The 19128-nt window shown below is 38.5% G+C and overlaps 1 protein-coding gene across 4 annotated transcripts in view; it reads right to left on the reverse strand.

Annotated features, from left to right (window-relative positions):
• Positions 1-12457: 12457 nt before the first annotated feature.
• The window catches only part of LOC117289699 (5'-3' exoribonuclease 2-like), a 77000-nt gene continuing 70329 nt past the window's right edge, over positions 12458-19128 (reverse strand). For all 4 annotated transcript variants that reach the window (XM_033770969.1, XM_033770950.1, XM_033770961.1 and 1 more), the window contains one exon: positions 12458-12607. In XM_033770969.1, the coding sequence (XP_033626860.1) occupies positions 12542-12607 (66 nt within the window). In that variant the 3' untranslated portion in view covers positions 12458-12541. The remainder of the gene's footprint in view (positions 12608-19128) is intronic.

Raw genomic sequence — 19128 nt, forward strand, 5'->3', positions numbered from 1 at the left:
ACTTCCAGTATACATCGTTTTCAAAATGGCGTTTAATCGGCAATATACGGAATTGTGAAATACTTCAAGTCAATCTTATCTCACACTTGGTTACATAAGGCACAATAGCTCAGTGGGGAACCCAGTAGCAAGTCCGTCAAGCAGATAAACTTGAAACCCCTTGTACTGTATAGACATAGGCCGTGTGTATACCCGTTGATTGAACTAACCACACCTGTCTTTCTGATAACATCTCAACTATTGCTATACAAGCCATTGAACTAATCAAAGATGACCCGAAAATGAGGTCACTCGAATCATGATACTGGTAGGACGCCATAACTTATTCAAATTTATCATCTGTTGTAGACATTGACCCGTACGCATGATTACTGTTAGATTTAACCAACCTGCTTTCTGGAGGTTGTACAATGTTTTCACAATTATGAGACAGGTTAACCGGAGTGCTTTAAAAGTGACATTGTCCACGAGTTATTGTTTTACCTATAGTGTTGACAACTTTATGGTTGTACATCACGCACACAAATCTGAGTAACCGACTCTTTTTTAACAAAAGAGGGGACTCTTCGTGTACAGAATCCAACAGTCGATATTGTGTGTTCCGACAAATCATCCTTAACCCATATCAAACTCTAGACAAAGATTCCAGAGAGCAAATATCACCACAGATTGTGGCCTGGACAAATTCTCCTGACTATATGGCGCTTCACCAGGTAGATAGGAGGTCCTGTGGTGATTATCTGCCGTAGACGAATCGAAACACGTGATTCTCATTGGTTTAGATGTCGTCAATTACAATACACATCATGCAGCTGTGTCATTCGTGCACAACCAATATTTGTAGTAGGTTCGTATAGCAAGCTTTGGGTGTTTGACTTTGATCTTGCTTCTAATCAATTAGGTATACATGTAATATGGGATTGATTATCAATACTTCCTCAGTATTTGCTATCTTGGCGATGAGAGTCTACGTGCAAGGTGGGACCATTTTAGGAGTCCATGATAAATTAAGTTTCATATGTCAACGGATTATCAATTTCCAAACTGTGGATCTTGCAAAGCAAACCACGCGTATCACACTGTGGTCATTACCAACAGATAAAATATACACGGAAACTAAATTTAGAATTTCTGATAAATAGAAATTTAAAGAAATCTCCCAATATGGCTTTATTGCATTATACTTCTTATATTTACTCTTTGTCAGCAGAGTTTCATAAGTCTGAATGTTTATATTTTTTTGTGGAAGAAATGGCGGTTTCATGAATTAATTGGGTATAAAAGCAATGGTTTTCAGATGATATTTCATCAAGTCACTTTAGCGGGCTCATGGGCATCTATTTCAAACCACAATGTGGGTGATACATGTATATTTCTCGGCTACATCGTCCACATTGGGCCCTCATTGGCGTATAGCAGCCATTTTCATGGGGCGGGGACAAAACAAATAATTTAGGGTGATATTCAATGTATCAAACAATTCATTTGTGCATTTCTCACTTTGGTCAAGGAGGGGAAGGGCAAGGGTTCTGAGCTACCTACGGCACCCCCCTCCCCCCACCCACCACCATTACGCCAACCACTCACAATGTTAATTGTTTTAAAATAATTACAAATTGATGCACTTGTGTCTAGAATTGTTATCTTAGATTCAGGCAGAGAGCACACATGTTTGTCTCCTCTTTTTGTTCTCGTTTTTAAGTGGTTTACAAAATGTGATATAATTTATCAAACTGTCCCAACTTATCTATAAAAATAACAATTCAATTGTTTTATTTTCTTCAGTACCGTTTTGATGATAGTATGAAGTGAATTCAAGAGCATCTAAAAAAAAAATTAACAGGGTGCCCTTCAAAGATATTTTCGAAAGAATGGGGGTAATTCTATCGCACTGTACTCATTATAAGGCAGAAGTTTGTACTTTCTGCTGTGTATGATTATGGCCTGCTGTCTGTACACACTTTTAAATCATTTTATTGGCAATAAATTGGGGGCTATTTTTCACTGTCCCACTTCACAAGGACTCTCCACACGATATACTATTGATAGGTAAGTGTCTTTATTATGGTGCAGATACACAATGTTTTCTGTCAGAGGGTCCTCCGGTGTATTTGCAAATGGTCCTGTCACTCCGCTCATCCCCGTGCAACACAATACCAACCCAAGTAGCAAGAACACAGATGAAGTACACTTGTCCGATGTGCAGATTGTTTTCAAGTCTCAACAATTCAGAGATAAATGGTGTGTTCAAACTTCAAAGTACCATCGCATATCATATTTTCTGAAGATTTTGAGTCAACATTGGTGTACGTTTACCGGTGCCGACTCAGGGTCACGTACAGGGTTACCAAGTTCGGGCAAGTTTAAAAAAGAACATTTTGACTACAGGACAGATGAAGTAAAGTACAAACTCATTTCAAAATCGTAGACAATGTATGTGGATACTACACAACCTTGTACTCATGGGTAGGAAGTGTGTTTATTAAGGTGCAGCTATTTCTTTAAGTAAATATCTCGTATTAGAACTGACAATGGGGACGAAAATTTCATAGAGCTGCTTAAGAAACAAATATTGCTTAACACTTGTCTTCTTTGCAAAAATGAGCACATTACCAGTCACAAATTGTACATCAAGACGGTCTTCTGAGAGCAGGGCAAAGTGCAGAGTTTGAGGCATTCGTTGGAGAGATGGCTCGTGGGGGCCACGTGACATTTTATTTTGGCTAGTAACAAATTAGTTGTGCTTAGCTACTTTTGGGGCCCAGATTGTAGCATGAACACAAGCGTGCATTGGTGGTACGATGAGGTATACCTTTATCAAGATTAAACTGAGTGGCATCGGACAGTACCAAGTTGACGGAACAATGACAAAAGTCTAAAGGTAAATCAACTGGGTCTCTTTGATGAACTCTCAGTTTCTGACCTTTGCAATAAAACCAAGACACAGCATTTAAACTATTCCTAGCAACAAGCTTAAAGGGGTGGTACATAGTTGAATTTCCACCAGTGTAGTAGTAGGTGGTACTTCTGCAGGTAATTTGTGTTATGGATCACATTGCCTATTCTTTACATTAAAGGGATTGGACAACTTTATTTATTTAAAAACCCTTAAAGGGATTGGACAATTTCAATTTTTTTTAAAGAACTTACAAATCAAAACACAAGTTGCTTAATGTACAACTGGATCAAGTACGAGCTAGCATGATAATTCTTTCCTGTGCAGCAGAACTCAAGTCCTTAAAAATTTTCTTTATTTTTATGTTTTGTTATGGGAAATCGCCTAACATCACAAGGTTTGATGGAAACTTTAAGATGAGGGCTACACTAAACTTATTTGGGCTGTCGACCAAATCAACAGTCACTAGCGGGGCACATTGCCACCTCCTCCTGGGGCTGAAACAGGGTCATCCTTTTCACAGTCTGTAAGGATGTAGGCATGGCTGGTAGAGCAGAATGCACTACATTCCAAAACCAATGGCACAGGGGGTGATGACGGGATTCGAACCCACAATCTCCCGAAATATTCACCAACTGCAAATTAACACTCTTGACTCTTGAGAATGCACAACCTTGCGAACTCAAGGGCACAGGGGGGATGATTGGATACGAACCCACAATCTCCCAAAATATGCACCAGCCATACCAATGACAAATTAACACTCTTGAGTCAGTCATATCATGTGGTCTCTCTGTGGCCTTAATATAGATAAGCTGGAGCGACAAGGTCAAACCTCCTAAAACAGCATTTACTTCCCAAACACAAGTTTCAGATTGTCAAAAGGTTGTACCACCTTTTAAAATTCCTCGTATGTAATCAATGGACGCTGAGATATGGCCCTGTTGCATTGAGCGTTTTGTTTAAAAACTTTATCGCAGAATTGAGTTTTGACCTCGATAAAGGGAGGGACACCACAGTGTTAGTACGAGCCCTCCTTATGGAAATAAATAACAAGAAATGACAACTTACATGGTCTTTATACCTTCATCTGTGAGGAGTGCATGTGGAACTCATTCATGATGACTTCATAGATAGCCTTGGCATAGTGGAACTTTGGCATCAGGTCCTGCTCTGTAATATAGCAATGGACATTTTTTTTTAAACAAATAACACCGAGTATATAAATAAAGGATGGATGCCAGATAATTTAACAGTAATACAATGTATAGAAATTTAAAGAAAATAACTACAGAAATTAATGTGCTAGTCAACATGCAGGGGAAAAGATTAAGCATAATGCTTAAAGATCAGCAAATTAATGGCAAATTAAAGGTCTGTTAGAAGAAAAAACCCACGAAGATGAAGAGCACTGAAACCTAGCGCATGCAGCCAGAGCCATGGCTTCAGCCACCATCATGACCATGGCTACATACTTCAGAAAGACACAATGAACAAACAAAACTATGGAACAAGTTCTTTTTTAAACTGTATGTTTCATTAACTTTTGATGAAAATTACATGTAATATTAAATACTACATGGTGTATTAATTAATAGTAACTAGATCTTTAATAATGGAATCAATGTGTGGTGAAGAGGTTTTCAACTAGTGGTTAAAACCCACCGAGGCCTGGTTCTTGATAATTATACCGAGACAAAGAAATACCTTTTCGGTCAAAAAACATCAACACTTTTTGGTCAAAAAGTAAAATAAATGCAAAACAAATCATTCAAATCGTTCAATGATTTCTTTCAACAACACACCCCACCAGTTATGAAATGCTATAAGGCCCTTGGGTAAACAACTCCTTATAAGGAGATTGCTGTGCGCGTCGCGCATATCGCGTGATGTGGTACAACTGTTCCAGCCGTTGCTCTTGACCAATAGGAATGAAGAAACTGTCTTATATAAAGCACAGGTGCAAGATCGCGTGTCACGCCCATGTTTCAACACTTTTACTGGTGTTATCATCCGTTTAAACACCCCCACGTGATGCCCTCTCGACCAATCAGGATGGATAAACTGTGTTAGATATTTGTGAATGGCGCATTTTACAATAACGTAGCAATGCACTTAACATTAGTGCCCTGATCATTAGGCCAATTACATTCCTTTAAACTTTCTCATCTCCCTGGGGAGTATACGGCCTGGGGCTGCGAAGACTTTTTCATAGTCCCCTTTGCAAAATGAAGAAGGCATGGTCCTCTCAAAGATGAAATTCCACAAAAGATTCATTTTAAGACGAGTTGTTGGTATTGCCTTAGTGACATCACACTTTGCTTAATAGTGACACCACAATCTTCCACAATGTTTCCATAATGGTTCAAATACCAAGACAGTTAAATGATAATGTACAGATAAAACATGTGCTATATTACACGCTATCGCTCTGTGCGCATGCGTTAGGCGAGGAATGAGGCGCATGCTGGCTGTCAGGTCAAGCAAGCAATCAAGTTTGATCGCTATCTCGCTAGAGCAGCATGCATCTCATTCAACAGTTAGCGCTTGCGCAATGGGCGTTTGCGAAAAGGTCTTTATATAGTATACAAACACATCAAAACATCCTACCTACTGACTGTGCTACAGAGCTTCCTATAATACTTCCTCACAAGGCTCTTTCTTATTGCAATAATGCAATGGTGGATCATTTCCTCTGCCAAGGATTCTCTCCAAACTTCAAAGAGGAAACTTTGTCCTTCCACAGCACTTTGTCTGAAAAAACAACAAAAACATTTTACATTTGTTAATTGATCTGACTGAAGTGGTGGGACAAATTATAACAATAACTGAACAATTTGTGTAGACTTTCACAATCTTGTCTGGGTTTCTCAAAGACATGTTTGTCTTAATTTGCAGCGAGATTGAGCACCCCTTGCAACGAGGTTGAATATATCTATCGTGCATGCAAGATTAACATGATGGTCTCATCACTGTCATGTCCAAATCAGGTAGTGAGAACACAAGGAACATGTCTTCAGGCCTGATGCTCCTCAGGGGCAATAGAGGCAATTGCCTTCATGCCCCTGGTCATAACCTTGGTACCCCTTGAAATATTATAATAGTAATTTACCTTTTTCTAATAGAAGTCCCCTTGACGAAGTAGAAAACACCTTGGTGCCCAAGTGTTCTCAAGAATAAAGCATTAGGCCTGCTGTCTTTCTTTCTGCTCTTTCAATAGAGTTATATATAAGGACTAGAGGGCGCACTGGCCTAAATACGGGCCCCGGCATGCGCGCAGGTGGCCATTTTCTAAGTTGACAAAACAGCATCTCACAGCGTGTGTTTGCGCGGCCACTTTGTAAGTTGACGATACAGCATCGCGTGAGCGTTCAATAAAACAAACTCCAACGTGTACTTCATATTCATTGCGCATACAGAATGGTCGTCCCGTTGCGTTTGTGCAAGCAGCATCACCAGTGCGCCCCAGTTCTTATATATAACTCTATGGCTCTTTCCCTCTAAAAGGTATTGCCAAGACTACCATAGACGGGTACCTTGTCTGTATTTACATGGATAAACCCAGGATTTGGTGTAACTAATTCAATGGTGAGTTTACGCTGTTCATACACTCACCCCCTCAATGGAAACTAAGTGGTATGCACTAGATTGCACTGTAAGACATAAACCAGAGACCAATGATACACGAGTTTGGGGCTGAGGGGCAGGTTATACCTGGCTAGACCCAGTAACTGGGGCGCTGTTCTCGTTGTTTTTAAATTTGGATATTTATCTTTTGTGCAAAAGATAAATTTTAAAAGTAAAAATATGAGTACACCGCCCCAGTTACTGGGTCTAGGACCTATAGCAGACTTCTTTAGCTGAAACCACAACCATATTTCTGGAAATACCACACTGTTCTATACAAATCATGACAGGATGTATCATTATAATATAATGTCAACAAAAGATACAAGGTTTACAATGTCAATAGACCAATGCTACAGCGTAGTCCACAACTGACACCGACCGACAGTGAACATTTTAAATACACACATTCAGGTCAAATCCATTCAGAAAAGGTGAAATTGTAACCAAATATTCCTTCAAATTCATCACTATAGCCTATAGTGATGAACATTGGTTCCAGAGATCACTTGTTTTAAATGAATGTGACCTGCAAGTGTACTTTGTCTTCTTTTTTTTGTCGACAACTGTCGACTTTTCAGTCTGGTTCCTCGACACCAATATTGACAGACTGATGTGATAGTGATACCCAGTGATAGTAAAACCATCCCATGGAAGTCCTCCATCCATGGTAAAACAAACTAAATATTTGCCCTCCCTGCCTCATTTTGGTCGATGGAGGTTGAATGAAAGAAATACAAATTGTGCGGTAATAAGTTACTCAAGTCATGGGTCTTCATGTTAACCACCTAAAACAGCAAGTGGAACCATTTCATTAAAATATAGGAAGTTTTACGTATCACGACCTTGACACAAAACTTTTAATACGGTATACGCACATTACATTTCATTTAATTTCATGCAATAAAATAATTACAAATAAGAAATAAGAGCTATTTCATTACTTACTTACTTACTTACTTACTTACTTACTTACTCCCTTTCTTCCATATGTCTTGAAATGACACTTCTGTCGAGTCTTGAAGCAATGTAAACATGGATAATAGCGGCACTTTCAAAATTGATGAATGTGCACTGAAATTATCGTCTGCTCTGAAATTGACCTTGCGCGTGACGTCATCCGGTATCAAGTGACCCGGATGCTGACCGCCTGGACAGCAAGATGGTCAAAAGTTTGACCCGGAAGCTTTTTTATCAAAGGCTGCATTTCTCCATTTCTCGAAGGGCGAGGGATAAATCCAGTATTTGAAATAAGTTTTGAGGATTATGGCACACAAAGGAATTTAAATTATATTTTAAAAATAATAAAATGTCAGTCGATCAGCTTGTCATTGGTAGATTTATACAAAAGTTCATAAAACACCAAAGTAATCATAGAGCTGGAAAACATTGTTTAGTTCCCCATTGGCGAAAACAAAAGGAGCATTTCAATGTTTGCCATTCATCCTCTTTCCTTTTTTTGCCAATGCAGACATGTAACAAAATTTGCTACTGTTCGTCATGCATTGATTATAACGGGGCAGCCATCGAAAGAGTAAAGCATGGATTTAGGAATTTTTTGTAAAACAAAAAGACTTCAGGGCCCAATCATCGCTTAGCAGAAATTAGCAGGACACCAAATTGTACATTCAAGACATGTGGTTTTGGCTGGTTGGTAACCTTATTCTATAGTAGGTATACTTTGTGTGCTAAGCTACTATTGATTTGTGCTATTTTCTTGTGCTTAATTAAGCAGCTCGATAAAATCGGACCCTGATGACAAAACTAACATGAGAGAAAGTGTAAACCGTAGCGTTTCATATGCGATGACAGTGACGGGCCCGGGCGGGTTGGATTCTACTCCATCAATGGTCTGGGAAGACCCGAGTGTGGGACACCACCAACGGCCACGGCCGAGAAGCAAAACCGCCGCTTTTCATTGTGCATGCATCGTATGAAACATGAATGTAGAGCTACATGGAAACAATCGTCATTATCTTCCTACATGAACAAGACAATCGTTAGTTATATTTTGAACAGAGCGGCAGACAGTTGTTAAAAAAAACTGACAACAAATGGAATGAAATATTTTGAGATAACTCTGTGGAAAGTCTTCTTCATCAAATTTCGGCCCTCGAAAAAATGAATCAAAATTTGACAATGAATCGACGACTTCAATATTTCGGAGTTCTCGCTATGTATGAATAAAAATGTATACCTTTCTAATGGTTTTAAAGACAATTTTGGCAGACACATTATTTTGTCAGCAATTATCATATATTTTCACTGATAACGACTTTATTTCTGTGATCAAAGTATGTAGCAACCAACCAACAGTAAAAACAAAATTGGCAGCTTCTCAAATCTACAATTACTGAAATGTCTTAACATCCTCCATTTTCATCTTTGAAATTCCAAATCTGTCCCTTGTGGTTTTAGGGGTGGGGCGTTGACTGATTACAAATACCAAATAAAAAAACATGTAAGCAGTTAATACCATTTTGACAAGAGTTTTTATTTTATACATCAGAAATGATAAGGTGTCCAAACATTTTACAATTAGTTCTATTCAAATTGCAATTTACAATGTTCCCTTAACTTGTTCTTATTTAAAAAGAAGATTACAAACTCATTGAAATGTACAGAGGGAAGGCACAGCTTATGTTTCGGGAAACAATGATGAAGCAAATTAAACTAAAACGATTTGTGCGTTTAGCAGACATACGAGAAAGACAATTATTCACATTTGAGATCCGAATCAACCATCGTTTAGTTTTACTCCGAAGGCTTACTGGTTATTAAAGGAACACGTTGCCTTGGATCGGTCGAGTTGGTCTTTGAAAAGCGTTTGTAACCGTTTTTTATTAAATGCATATGGGTAGAAAGATGTTGTAAAAGTAGAATACAATGATCCACACAAACATGCCTCGAAATTGCACAGTTATCCTTTTACCTCGTCGACTATACACGGTCGGCCATTTATGCGAGTCAAATTTTTGACTCCCATAAATGGCCGACCGTGTTAGTTCGCACAGTAACAGGAAAACCACGCAATTTCGAGGCAAACTTGTGTGGATCATTGTATTCTACTTTAATTTTTTTTTTTCCAACCATATGCATTTTTTTAAAGGGTTACAGACGCTGTTTATAGACCAACTCGTCCGATCAAGGCAACGTTCCTTTAAGTTCATACGAGAACTATTTTCGTGTGTAAAATATTTCCCTCTAAAATGAAGTCTTGAAAACCTGGTCTGAAAACCCTGACTGAAAACCTTGACTCACACAACGGATTAAGCCCAAATTTTCACGAGTTTGTTCCTTTGTGTTGAATGGTTGATCGCACAAAACATGATCGCCATCTACAACTATTTTGTCAGCTCTATCAATCCTGTACAATACATTTTGTAATGTCAATTTAACCGTGATCTTTATACAATCGAGTTCAAAACTTATTGCAATCTTGATGGAATATATAGAGGTTTGAGGAAGGACCATGGATATATATGAGTTAAAGATGACTTGATACAAACTGATATTTCTACTTCAGCAAGCACACCTTTTCAGCTTTCTTCATAGTGTGCCTTCATACCTCAAAAGAAAATAACAACAAGTAGCTAAGCACAACAAAATTATGCTAGGTTACCAGCTAAAATACCATATCACAATGTGTATAAACTGAGACTGGTATACTACTTTGTTTTGCTTAGCAAAATATTGTTAAGCAATATTTTCTGCATTAATAGCTCGCTAAAATTGGACCCTGTGCATCTGTATTGTCAGACTGTTCCTATTACTGGGGAGTATAGGGCTAATCGTGAAACAGTGGTGTTAATAATACATCAATAATTGGTGTTTTTCCTACTGGAGAAACTCTTTTTCATGTGAGAACAATATTCACCCGTAACTTCATGAAATTCTTAAACATGGGGAATTGGCTTTGTGAAAAGAGCGAGAGAAAAAAAATAACACTTTTACAGGCCTCCTCCGTTTCTTGTGAATTAGTACTTAATGTAAATACCAAGACACTGCATTGACCATGTATTCTCGACTGCAAGAGCAAAACCAACATTTTCCCATGTACACAAATCCTTTCAACCTTGTGTCAGCTCGAACCTAACAAAGATATTACAAAATTACCTTAACATAATCAAAACATGTGTATATCAATTAGCTGTGAGAAGCATTGCAGGTTCACACAGTATACCTAAAGTGCTTTCAAAATTAACCTTAAAAGAAGTTGAAAAATGTAACATATTAAATTAAGAAACAAATGTTTAGTATTTATTTCTGATAACCAAATGATTTTCGAACAATTTACCAAATTAAAATAGTTATAAAAAGGAAACATTAAAGACAAAAATATTTTAAAACTAGGCTGCCTTATTAACATCAGACAGCCTTTACATTCCGAAAAAAAAAGTTCAAATGGAAAAAACACAAAGCCAGGTCATTTTGATGATCAAAAACACTTCAGCCGCGGCACGCATCTGGAACTCTCTACCACTTAATCTTCGATCTTGTCTTTGTACTGCAAAATTCAAGTCTCTTCTCAAAACTTATCTTATGTCACAGGTTTTCAATGACTAATTTTGTTGTGTCTGTTTTTCTTTGTGTTGTGTTTTGTTTTTGTTTTGTTTTTGGTTTTACTGCGCCTTGAACACCCAGCAGGGTGGATATGTGCGCATTACAAGTCTTATTATTATTATTATTATTAGCAATGAGTGGAATTTTAAAGATTTGATAGAAGGCATGTCAGTCTGTTTTCTTGTTGTTTGTGTTTTTTTCTTCACTTGCACACATAAATCTACTTTAGATCAAAAGACTTTGCGCAAACCACAGCTTACCCAGAAATGTTCTGCCAAGACCAGTGTCAACAGGGATTTTGCTATCAAAAACAAACTGGGGCAAAACATCTCCAACTTTGACACAGAGTAAAGTTTACCAGTGGAAAACACAAGACCACTGCCATTTGAAGACAAGTTGTAGTTAATAAGTTTACTACTCTACTTTTATTATTAACTGTATCTGGTATTCAATCTATGAAACCATCCTCAACACATTACTAGTCTACACTGTTAATTCTTACATAAAAAACTTTGAACTTTAATTTTGGTTATCCGTTATAACCACACAAGCAGAGGGCAAACTAATCAACACTTTTACATGCTGTCACATCTTGGTCATGTTCCCTACACGAACTTGTATTTATCGATACAATTCTTATAATACACAACAGGGAACATACTATTTTGCTCTCTAAGACTCAATTTGGTTACAGTTGTTGAATTGTGGGAAAATGGCAGTACCTTGGTAATGTCACACAAGGCTCATTGTCTTTTGACCCAGTCTTTAAATAAATACTTAAAAACCACAAAGGAATGTAAACATTTTGTTACAATTAAACCTTTCCAAATGATATCTGAAAAACTTGATCCTAGCCATCCTCATTACAAATGCCTTTGAAATTGTTACCACCTTTCAGTACACCATAGTATAGCAATAATTCTCAATGTTAAAACAAAACATAAGTTTTGTTTTCAAATAGACAAAAAGCATTCTGCACTTAACAAGTGAATTTTATATGCCCCAGCAAGCATGAACACAGTATTCCACGGTAAACAAGGGAGTCATAAAGCACAAAAACTTGCTAAGCACAGAAAACTATTGCTTTGCAAAAACAGGTGATCAAGGTGATCAAGAGTGGGTTGGCTCTTTGCAGTCTGGGCCCAGTTTTATGGCTCTGCTTACCGTAAGCACAAAATCGACGCTTACGAAAGCAGGGAATTCTGTGCGTCCGGCAAGCATATTTCACGGGTTAGCGGAAAATATTTGCTTCTGTGCGTGCTTACTCAACATTACTAGGCATTCTATGCTTACAAGACTATCGCAGAAATTTGGCGCTTGCATGTAAGCTGGGAATGGTGATCGTAAGCGCGGAATTCGGCAGTAAGGAGAGCCACGAAATTGGGCCCTGCTCATTTAAACCATTGGTCAGGATGTCACCTCTCATTCGTCTGCTGTTGGTTGAAGCTATGGATCCTAATAGCGGCGTTGATTGCCTGAAGGTGGTGGAGGATAGGAGCGGCTGCTTGACTGCTGATAGCCCTGGAGAAAAGAGGAACATTTGAGGAAAGAGAGAAGCATTTAAAACATACACAGAAACCTCCATGTTGGTGTAAAATCACCAATTCAACAAAGAGAACCTTTAACATACAAGTGTTTGAAATGTTAACTGTGCTGTATCTATGGATTCTGCAGTCGATTTCACAAAGAGTTAGGACTCGTCTTATCTCAAGTTAGGACGAGTAACTCGTCCTTTACTCGTCCTAACTTAGGATTAATCTTAAGGTCTGCATGCTGCAGTGCAGGGTTGGGACTCATCCTAAGTCCTAAGATTAATCTTAAGTTAGGAAGAGTTTTGTGAAATCAACGGCTGGTGTTTTTTGCAGCAGAGTGTGGGTTGGAATCCTGGTCATGGCAAGTTCAGCACTGTATACAAAGTACTTTTCCTGAGTCCTGTTATTATTATTTTGTTACCAGACTTATCACATGGATTGGATTCTAAAACCTTGCCTGGAATTAAACAGAGACCATGAAAGACCATGGAGGCCATGGCCTCTGTTTCCCCAGGGCCCAATTTCATAGAGCTGCTTAGCACAAAAATTTGCTAAGCATGAAATTTCTTCCTTGATAAAAACAGGATTACCAACAAAATTTCCATTTGTTGCATATTGCTTGTTACAGGTATTCAGCTGTTGTTTGCTTAACCTGAAAATCATGTGGAAAATTGGTTGGTAATCCTAATTTTATCAAGGCAAAAAATATCACGCTTAGCAAATATTTGTGCTTAGCAGCTCTATGAAATTGGGCCCTGGTCTTGGCCTCAGTGTCCCTTCCACAATTTTCCATAGACATTAGAAGATTTTCCCAATGAAAATGGCCTTGTTGCCCTCCCCCAAAAAGTTTGGAACCCACAACCTTTGTTTGCCATATTAGAGCAAATGTCCAAGTCTTACCACTAGCCACCAAGCTTGCCCGGTAGGTAGCAAAAGGCGGTTCAAATTGGTGTATGGATAAAACAAAAGTAGTATTCTTTATCCCCATTTCAAATTTAACATCTATTTGAGTGTATTTTCAGTTTTTCCCTACACTGATGTTCAAGAATGGAACTTCAACTTTAAACCTTTTGTTGCAAGTCCAGCTGAATAAAACCATTGTTTGTTTATTTGTGTTTTTAAGGGCGTTTAAACCTCCCCAAACAACAAAATGGTAATTTCTATAGGATGCTAGGTGGCAGCAGACTAACAATTATTCTCGGAAAAAAAGAGCATGCACAGAATAACATGTAACCAATAAAGAAATTGATCTGATTTGAAATTGCCACCTAGCTTTTTAAACTCCGCAAATTAACAAGACAAAAATGTAAAACCAGATGACTCAGTTCAGGCACAGCCTTGGCTTCTTTTGACTTAGTTACAAATCAATTCCCCATAAACCACACAATTATCTTTTATTTCAGAGTTTTGTTGCCAAACTTGTGACCACCATCTGTTCCATACCTGCTTTTTTCGAAAAAGCATCTGTCCATAAGGTTTCAGATGGGTGCTTACACGAGGATGAATGAATTTTATATCAAATAAAGTTTTAACATCAAAAAATTGAAGAGTTGTATGTCAACAAGGTCTTGGAACAGTTAAAAACAGTTTTACTCATGGTTTTGTTTGTTATGTGAGATGAATAACCTCCCACCATACCTGCATATTCACCCAGAATAAACAAGACCCCAAACTGTGTTTATCGATTCATTCGTTTTCAATTATTGTTCTTTGTAGTCATTACAATAGTAGTATAAACCATTTCATATCAACATGTATTCGCTAGAAGCACGTCAATCAAGATTTAGCAACCTGTGGTGCAGAAGAAAACCAAGCTGGAAAGTTAAATCACTTCTCTGTTGTGTAGTAGTCAAAGTAGGAAACATAAGTTCAGCATAAGAATTGAGAAACTTAAACAGCTACCTGAGCGGAATGTTTTCAACAGTTATGGTATTTTTACTTGTTTATAATACACTTGTTCACCATTTTAGTGTAATTTTGATATGTGTACACTTCTGAACTTTTCGTAATTATCGATTAAAAAATCAGGCCCCTACCTTAAGGTTTTTTGAAAAACTAAAAACACTTCTGCCGTTGAGAGCGGGCGTCAAGGGACAATGCCGCTGACGTCATTTGTGGGAGTTTGCTTTGTTATACATCCACGTTGCAACAAAGCGGCTTTATCTACTTATGACGTTTTGAGAGTGATTACGTAACGGGGCTTTTCGCAAATCTCGCAGAAAAGCTCTGGACAAGGGCATACAAAATGATTGTTTTTTTTACACAATTGAAACCTATTTATAATCATATGACTCGATTTCCTTATTCATCGAAAACATTTTTAGTGGAATTCAGCAAAGTTCACGACTTGACATTTTCGTTCAAGCAGGTCTTTAACTTGAAAAAATTTCTCTTGCTCATGGCCTACTGCTGAGAGGAATTTTGCATAGTCCTAGCATGCCATGAGTAAGGGTTAAAGACACTGAACACTATTGGTAATTGTCAAAGACTAGCCTTCACAGTTGGTGTATCTCGACATAAGCATACAAAAACAAACCGGTGAAAATTGGAGCTCAATCGACCGTCGAATTATCGAGATAATAATGAAAGAAAAAGCACCCCGTGTCACATGAAGTTGTGTGCTTTCAGATGCTTGATTTCGGTTTTTAGTTACTTCTTTTGACCCACCCACAATTTGGGTAAAAAGATAGAAATTTGCAAATATTGATATGCTGAATGGCCCCAATAATAAATACCATTCTATTTTTAACCACATGAAGGTTGTGGCCATCCACACTGCAATGCATTGTCTCACACACTAGGCAATAAAAGAAACTCTTTTGAAACCGGCTGTTAAAACAAACAAGCAAAACAGATATTTAAGCTACCCACATCTGCAACCCTGCCCTCAAAAATCATCTCTTTGATCACACCTGGACAAGCATGACCTCTTCAAGTCATAAAAATGACAGGTTTATAGTGTTCTTCCTTTTTAACAATGTTGAACATGCAGGTTGCTAGAGGGGTCATTACTTGTAGAATACAAAGACACTAAAAGGCAACTTATCCCTAAATGTGGCTGTGGGATTTTATTGAGCAATCCATCTCTCATAACGTATAAAAAGGGTTTAATAAATCAAACTACACATTATTTGACCCACTTTTTATCCAAAAAGAATCTACATGTAACTTACAACGATTGGACACTTCCGGAACAGAAAAAAAGAGAAAAAAGTTCACAGATTTACAAATAACTTACAGGGTTTACATAAGGTAATGGTGAAAGACTTCTCTTGAAATATTATTCCATGAAATGCTTCACTTTTTGAGTAAACAATTATCAATTCTAGATATTAAGAATTACAGATTTATTTTAAACACATGTCATGACACGGCGAAACCTGCGGAAACAAGGGTGGGTTTTCCCGTTATTTTCTCCCGACTCCGATGACCGATTGCGCCTAAATTTTCACAGGTCTGTTATTTTATTAGTAAGTTGTGATACACGAAGTGTGGGCCTTTGGACAATACTGTTTACCAATGTTGAGCGATTGCTTTAAAGGGTTTCGATACCTTGTGTAGATCAAGTTTCTGGCTATGACATGAATCACTTCTCATTGTGACGTAATATAATTTTTGTCAAGTTTTTGATTAAAGATCACAGAGCAATGTTTGCAGGAGAGTCGCCTAACATACGCTGTACATGCTAAAATAATTATTGCCTCCCAAGACAAAAATTACTTTTGATGACATTGTTATATCCATTTTAAAAAAAATATAAAAAAAGAGCAATATTGTAAGGGAAGCTTTCTACTATAAATTGTCTTCAAACCATGTGATTTGAATTTTAATCTGTGGACATTATGTTTTGTGTCCTACAAAAAGTAGCCAGACCCTTTAATGGGTGTGGAATTTCACAAAGACCATTGGAAGCATTTCCTCTATGGTGTTGTGTTGGCCATGGGGCACGCTGTTTTTCCGCAGTGAGCTTTCTCACAAGAAAAGTGGCCGATGAGAAACGTATAGTTTTAACGAATGCCTCGTTGCAAAGCCACTACACTTCATTGTATTGCCAAGATTTAAATGTCATGGGAAAAGTTTTAATTGTCATGGGTGAAGCTTTTCGATACATCCTATCAACACAAAAGAGGACTGGAATGATAAATGCTAATACCAATGCGTCATGATTTTGTTGCTATTTATACACTTTGCAACATTTGTGAGTCCCATGACAGGGCAATTGACACAGAACCTGACAAAACCCCTAGTTGGCTTAGGGAGACCATTTGGATCAGACTCAAGGGGGAAAACACTCTCGACTGGGTATACAAGCTCCAGAACATTTATAAATAACTAGTCCAAACCATATCCTCTATCATAACAAAAAAAAGGTATAAAAGGCAGTTTAGCATTGGACATGGTCACCAGTCTGAAGAAGTTCCTAGCTTGGGAGGGAATTGTCGGTAAGTAACATTTAAAAATGTATATTTGCTTTAAAGGGAAGGTACACGTTTGGTAATTACTCAAAACAAATATTAACTTAAAAACCGACTTGGTAACTAGCATTGGAGAGCAGTTGATAGTATATAAAACATTGTGGAAAACGACTCCCTCTGAAGTAACGTAGTTTTTGAAAAAGAGGTATTTTCTCACTAAAATAATAAAAGACTTCTAGCTATAAGTCTTTTATTCCTATCTGAAAGCACACAAATTCGTCTAACAAGGGTGTTTTTTGTTTCATCATTTTCTCGCAACTTTGATGACCGTTTGAGCCCAAATTTTCACAGGCTTGTTATTTTATGCTTATGTTGGGATACACCAAGTGAGAAGACTGGTCTTTGACAATTACCAAACACGTACCTTCCCTTTAAAGCGGAGATTTCACAGGCCTGATTTTTGGTAAGGGCAGTACAAAGTTACTAATTGTTCATTCAAATGTAAAGGTTTCGGGAGATTCTGTCCCTACCACAGTTACATACACTTGAGGTCAATAAACCATGATATCTACGAGGTAGTGGCAAAGGATGTCCAAACCTAGAACTGGAGCTCTACCATTACAATTAGTGATCCACCTCTCCCTCGCCAATCAATGCAACCACCAACCCCAAAGATCAACCACAACTGCCAAGTTTGCTGAGTCAAACTACCGGCTTTTGTTGGTTACACACTGGCTCAACAGCAAGACACAATACCCAACGAGAACTTGATGGCATTATCCTGTGTACACACACAGCGAGGGGGACAGTGGTGTAGAAGTCAAGGAACTGGCCCTGACTTGCCCGCTGCTGACACCGCTCTGCCCAAACAAAGGAGGACCACTGTGGATCTTCATTGTGCAGGAATTGTGTAGGCTTTTCAGCATGCTCAACTGTGCACACGGGCAAAGGGGGGGAAGTGTAACACGATGCCCCCCCATGTGTATGGCGCACACTTCCCCTGGCAGGTTCCCTCGAGTGACGGTGGGCAACCCAACTGCGGGTAAATGTTTGCGCAGGGATTTAGCACACTCTAATCGACTTGTAGTTGGCTGGTGGGGCTTGGGGCCGTGACACGGGATACGCGACGACCGTATGCGACCAGCCACAAGTACATTGTTGGGTCTTTCCTCCCAAGAAGATAATAGCATTCATTAACTCTAATTAATCTGGTCTCGGCCCGACTGCTGAACCGCGTATTATATGTGAGGGATGCCGGAGTTTGGTAGGGGTCTTCCTCTGCAAGTGTAACTGCCCCCTGCAGTAATACAGCGGTGTTGTACTGGTGTTCTCACGTGCCTGTTTCGGCAATGACTATGCAAGCTGAGATACCCTGAACGTGCCGGCTAACAATACCTGACCTCCCCTTCGTCAATGCCTGGTGGTAAGGCACTGAAATGGGGCCGCAGAAAGAAAAGACAAACCCCCACTTGACTCCGTCTGAACAATAAGTCTGCTGAAATTAAAGACCCATTGAGGGGCCGTCATGCCATTTAGGGGATATTTATGAGCCGCACTTTCAGCACCATTAGACAATAAGTCATAAAGGAGGGAGGGGGGGTTAGTGTTAGTCATTTGCATTGCTGGTGGCGGTCAACTGAAATGGTCCTGTGTCGGCCATCTCTTATTACACAGAAGTCAACGAGGGCCGACTTTCCTTCAAGTGTATTACAAGAAATTAAACCACTCACAACACGGGCACTTGTTGTAGAACATAAGAAACATGACAAAACTACAGCACACACACAAACAAAAACCCAGTTTTATTTCCATTGAATCAATGGTCCAAAAATGGCTTAGTTCCGTTATTAACCTCTCCTCAACATTTAATTTAGGGATTTTACAGTCTCTTTTTGAATCCTTTTTTTCTGGAAAGATAAGGGAGGTTTCGTGATGCAAATCTTTTCCATTCAGTGCTGACAAAACTCAAACATATGAACAAAGTCCCCTTCACAGTCATTTCAGAGTGTATATGTACACATATTAATCAATTAGTTTCATACTGTGCGTCTAGTGATGTTGTGTGGTGAAACGCATGAAAAATCGAAACCAGCCA

This window comes from Asterias rubens, chromosome 1, assembly GCF_902459465.1.
Source record: "Asterias rubens chromosome 1, eAstRub1.3, whole genome shotgun sequence".
In the NCBI taxonomy this organism is placed as follows: Eukaryota; Metazoa; Echinodermata; class Asteroidea; order Forcipulatida; family Asteriidae; genus Asterias; species Asterias rubens.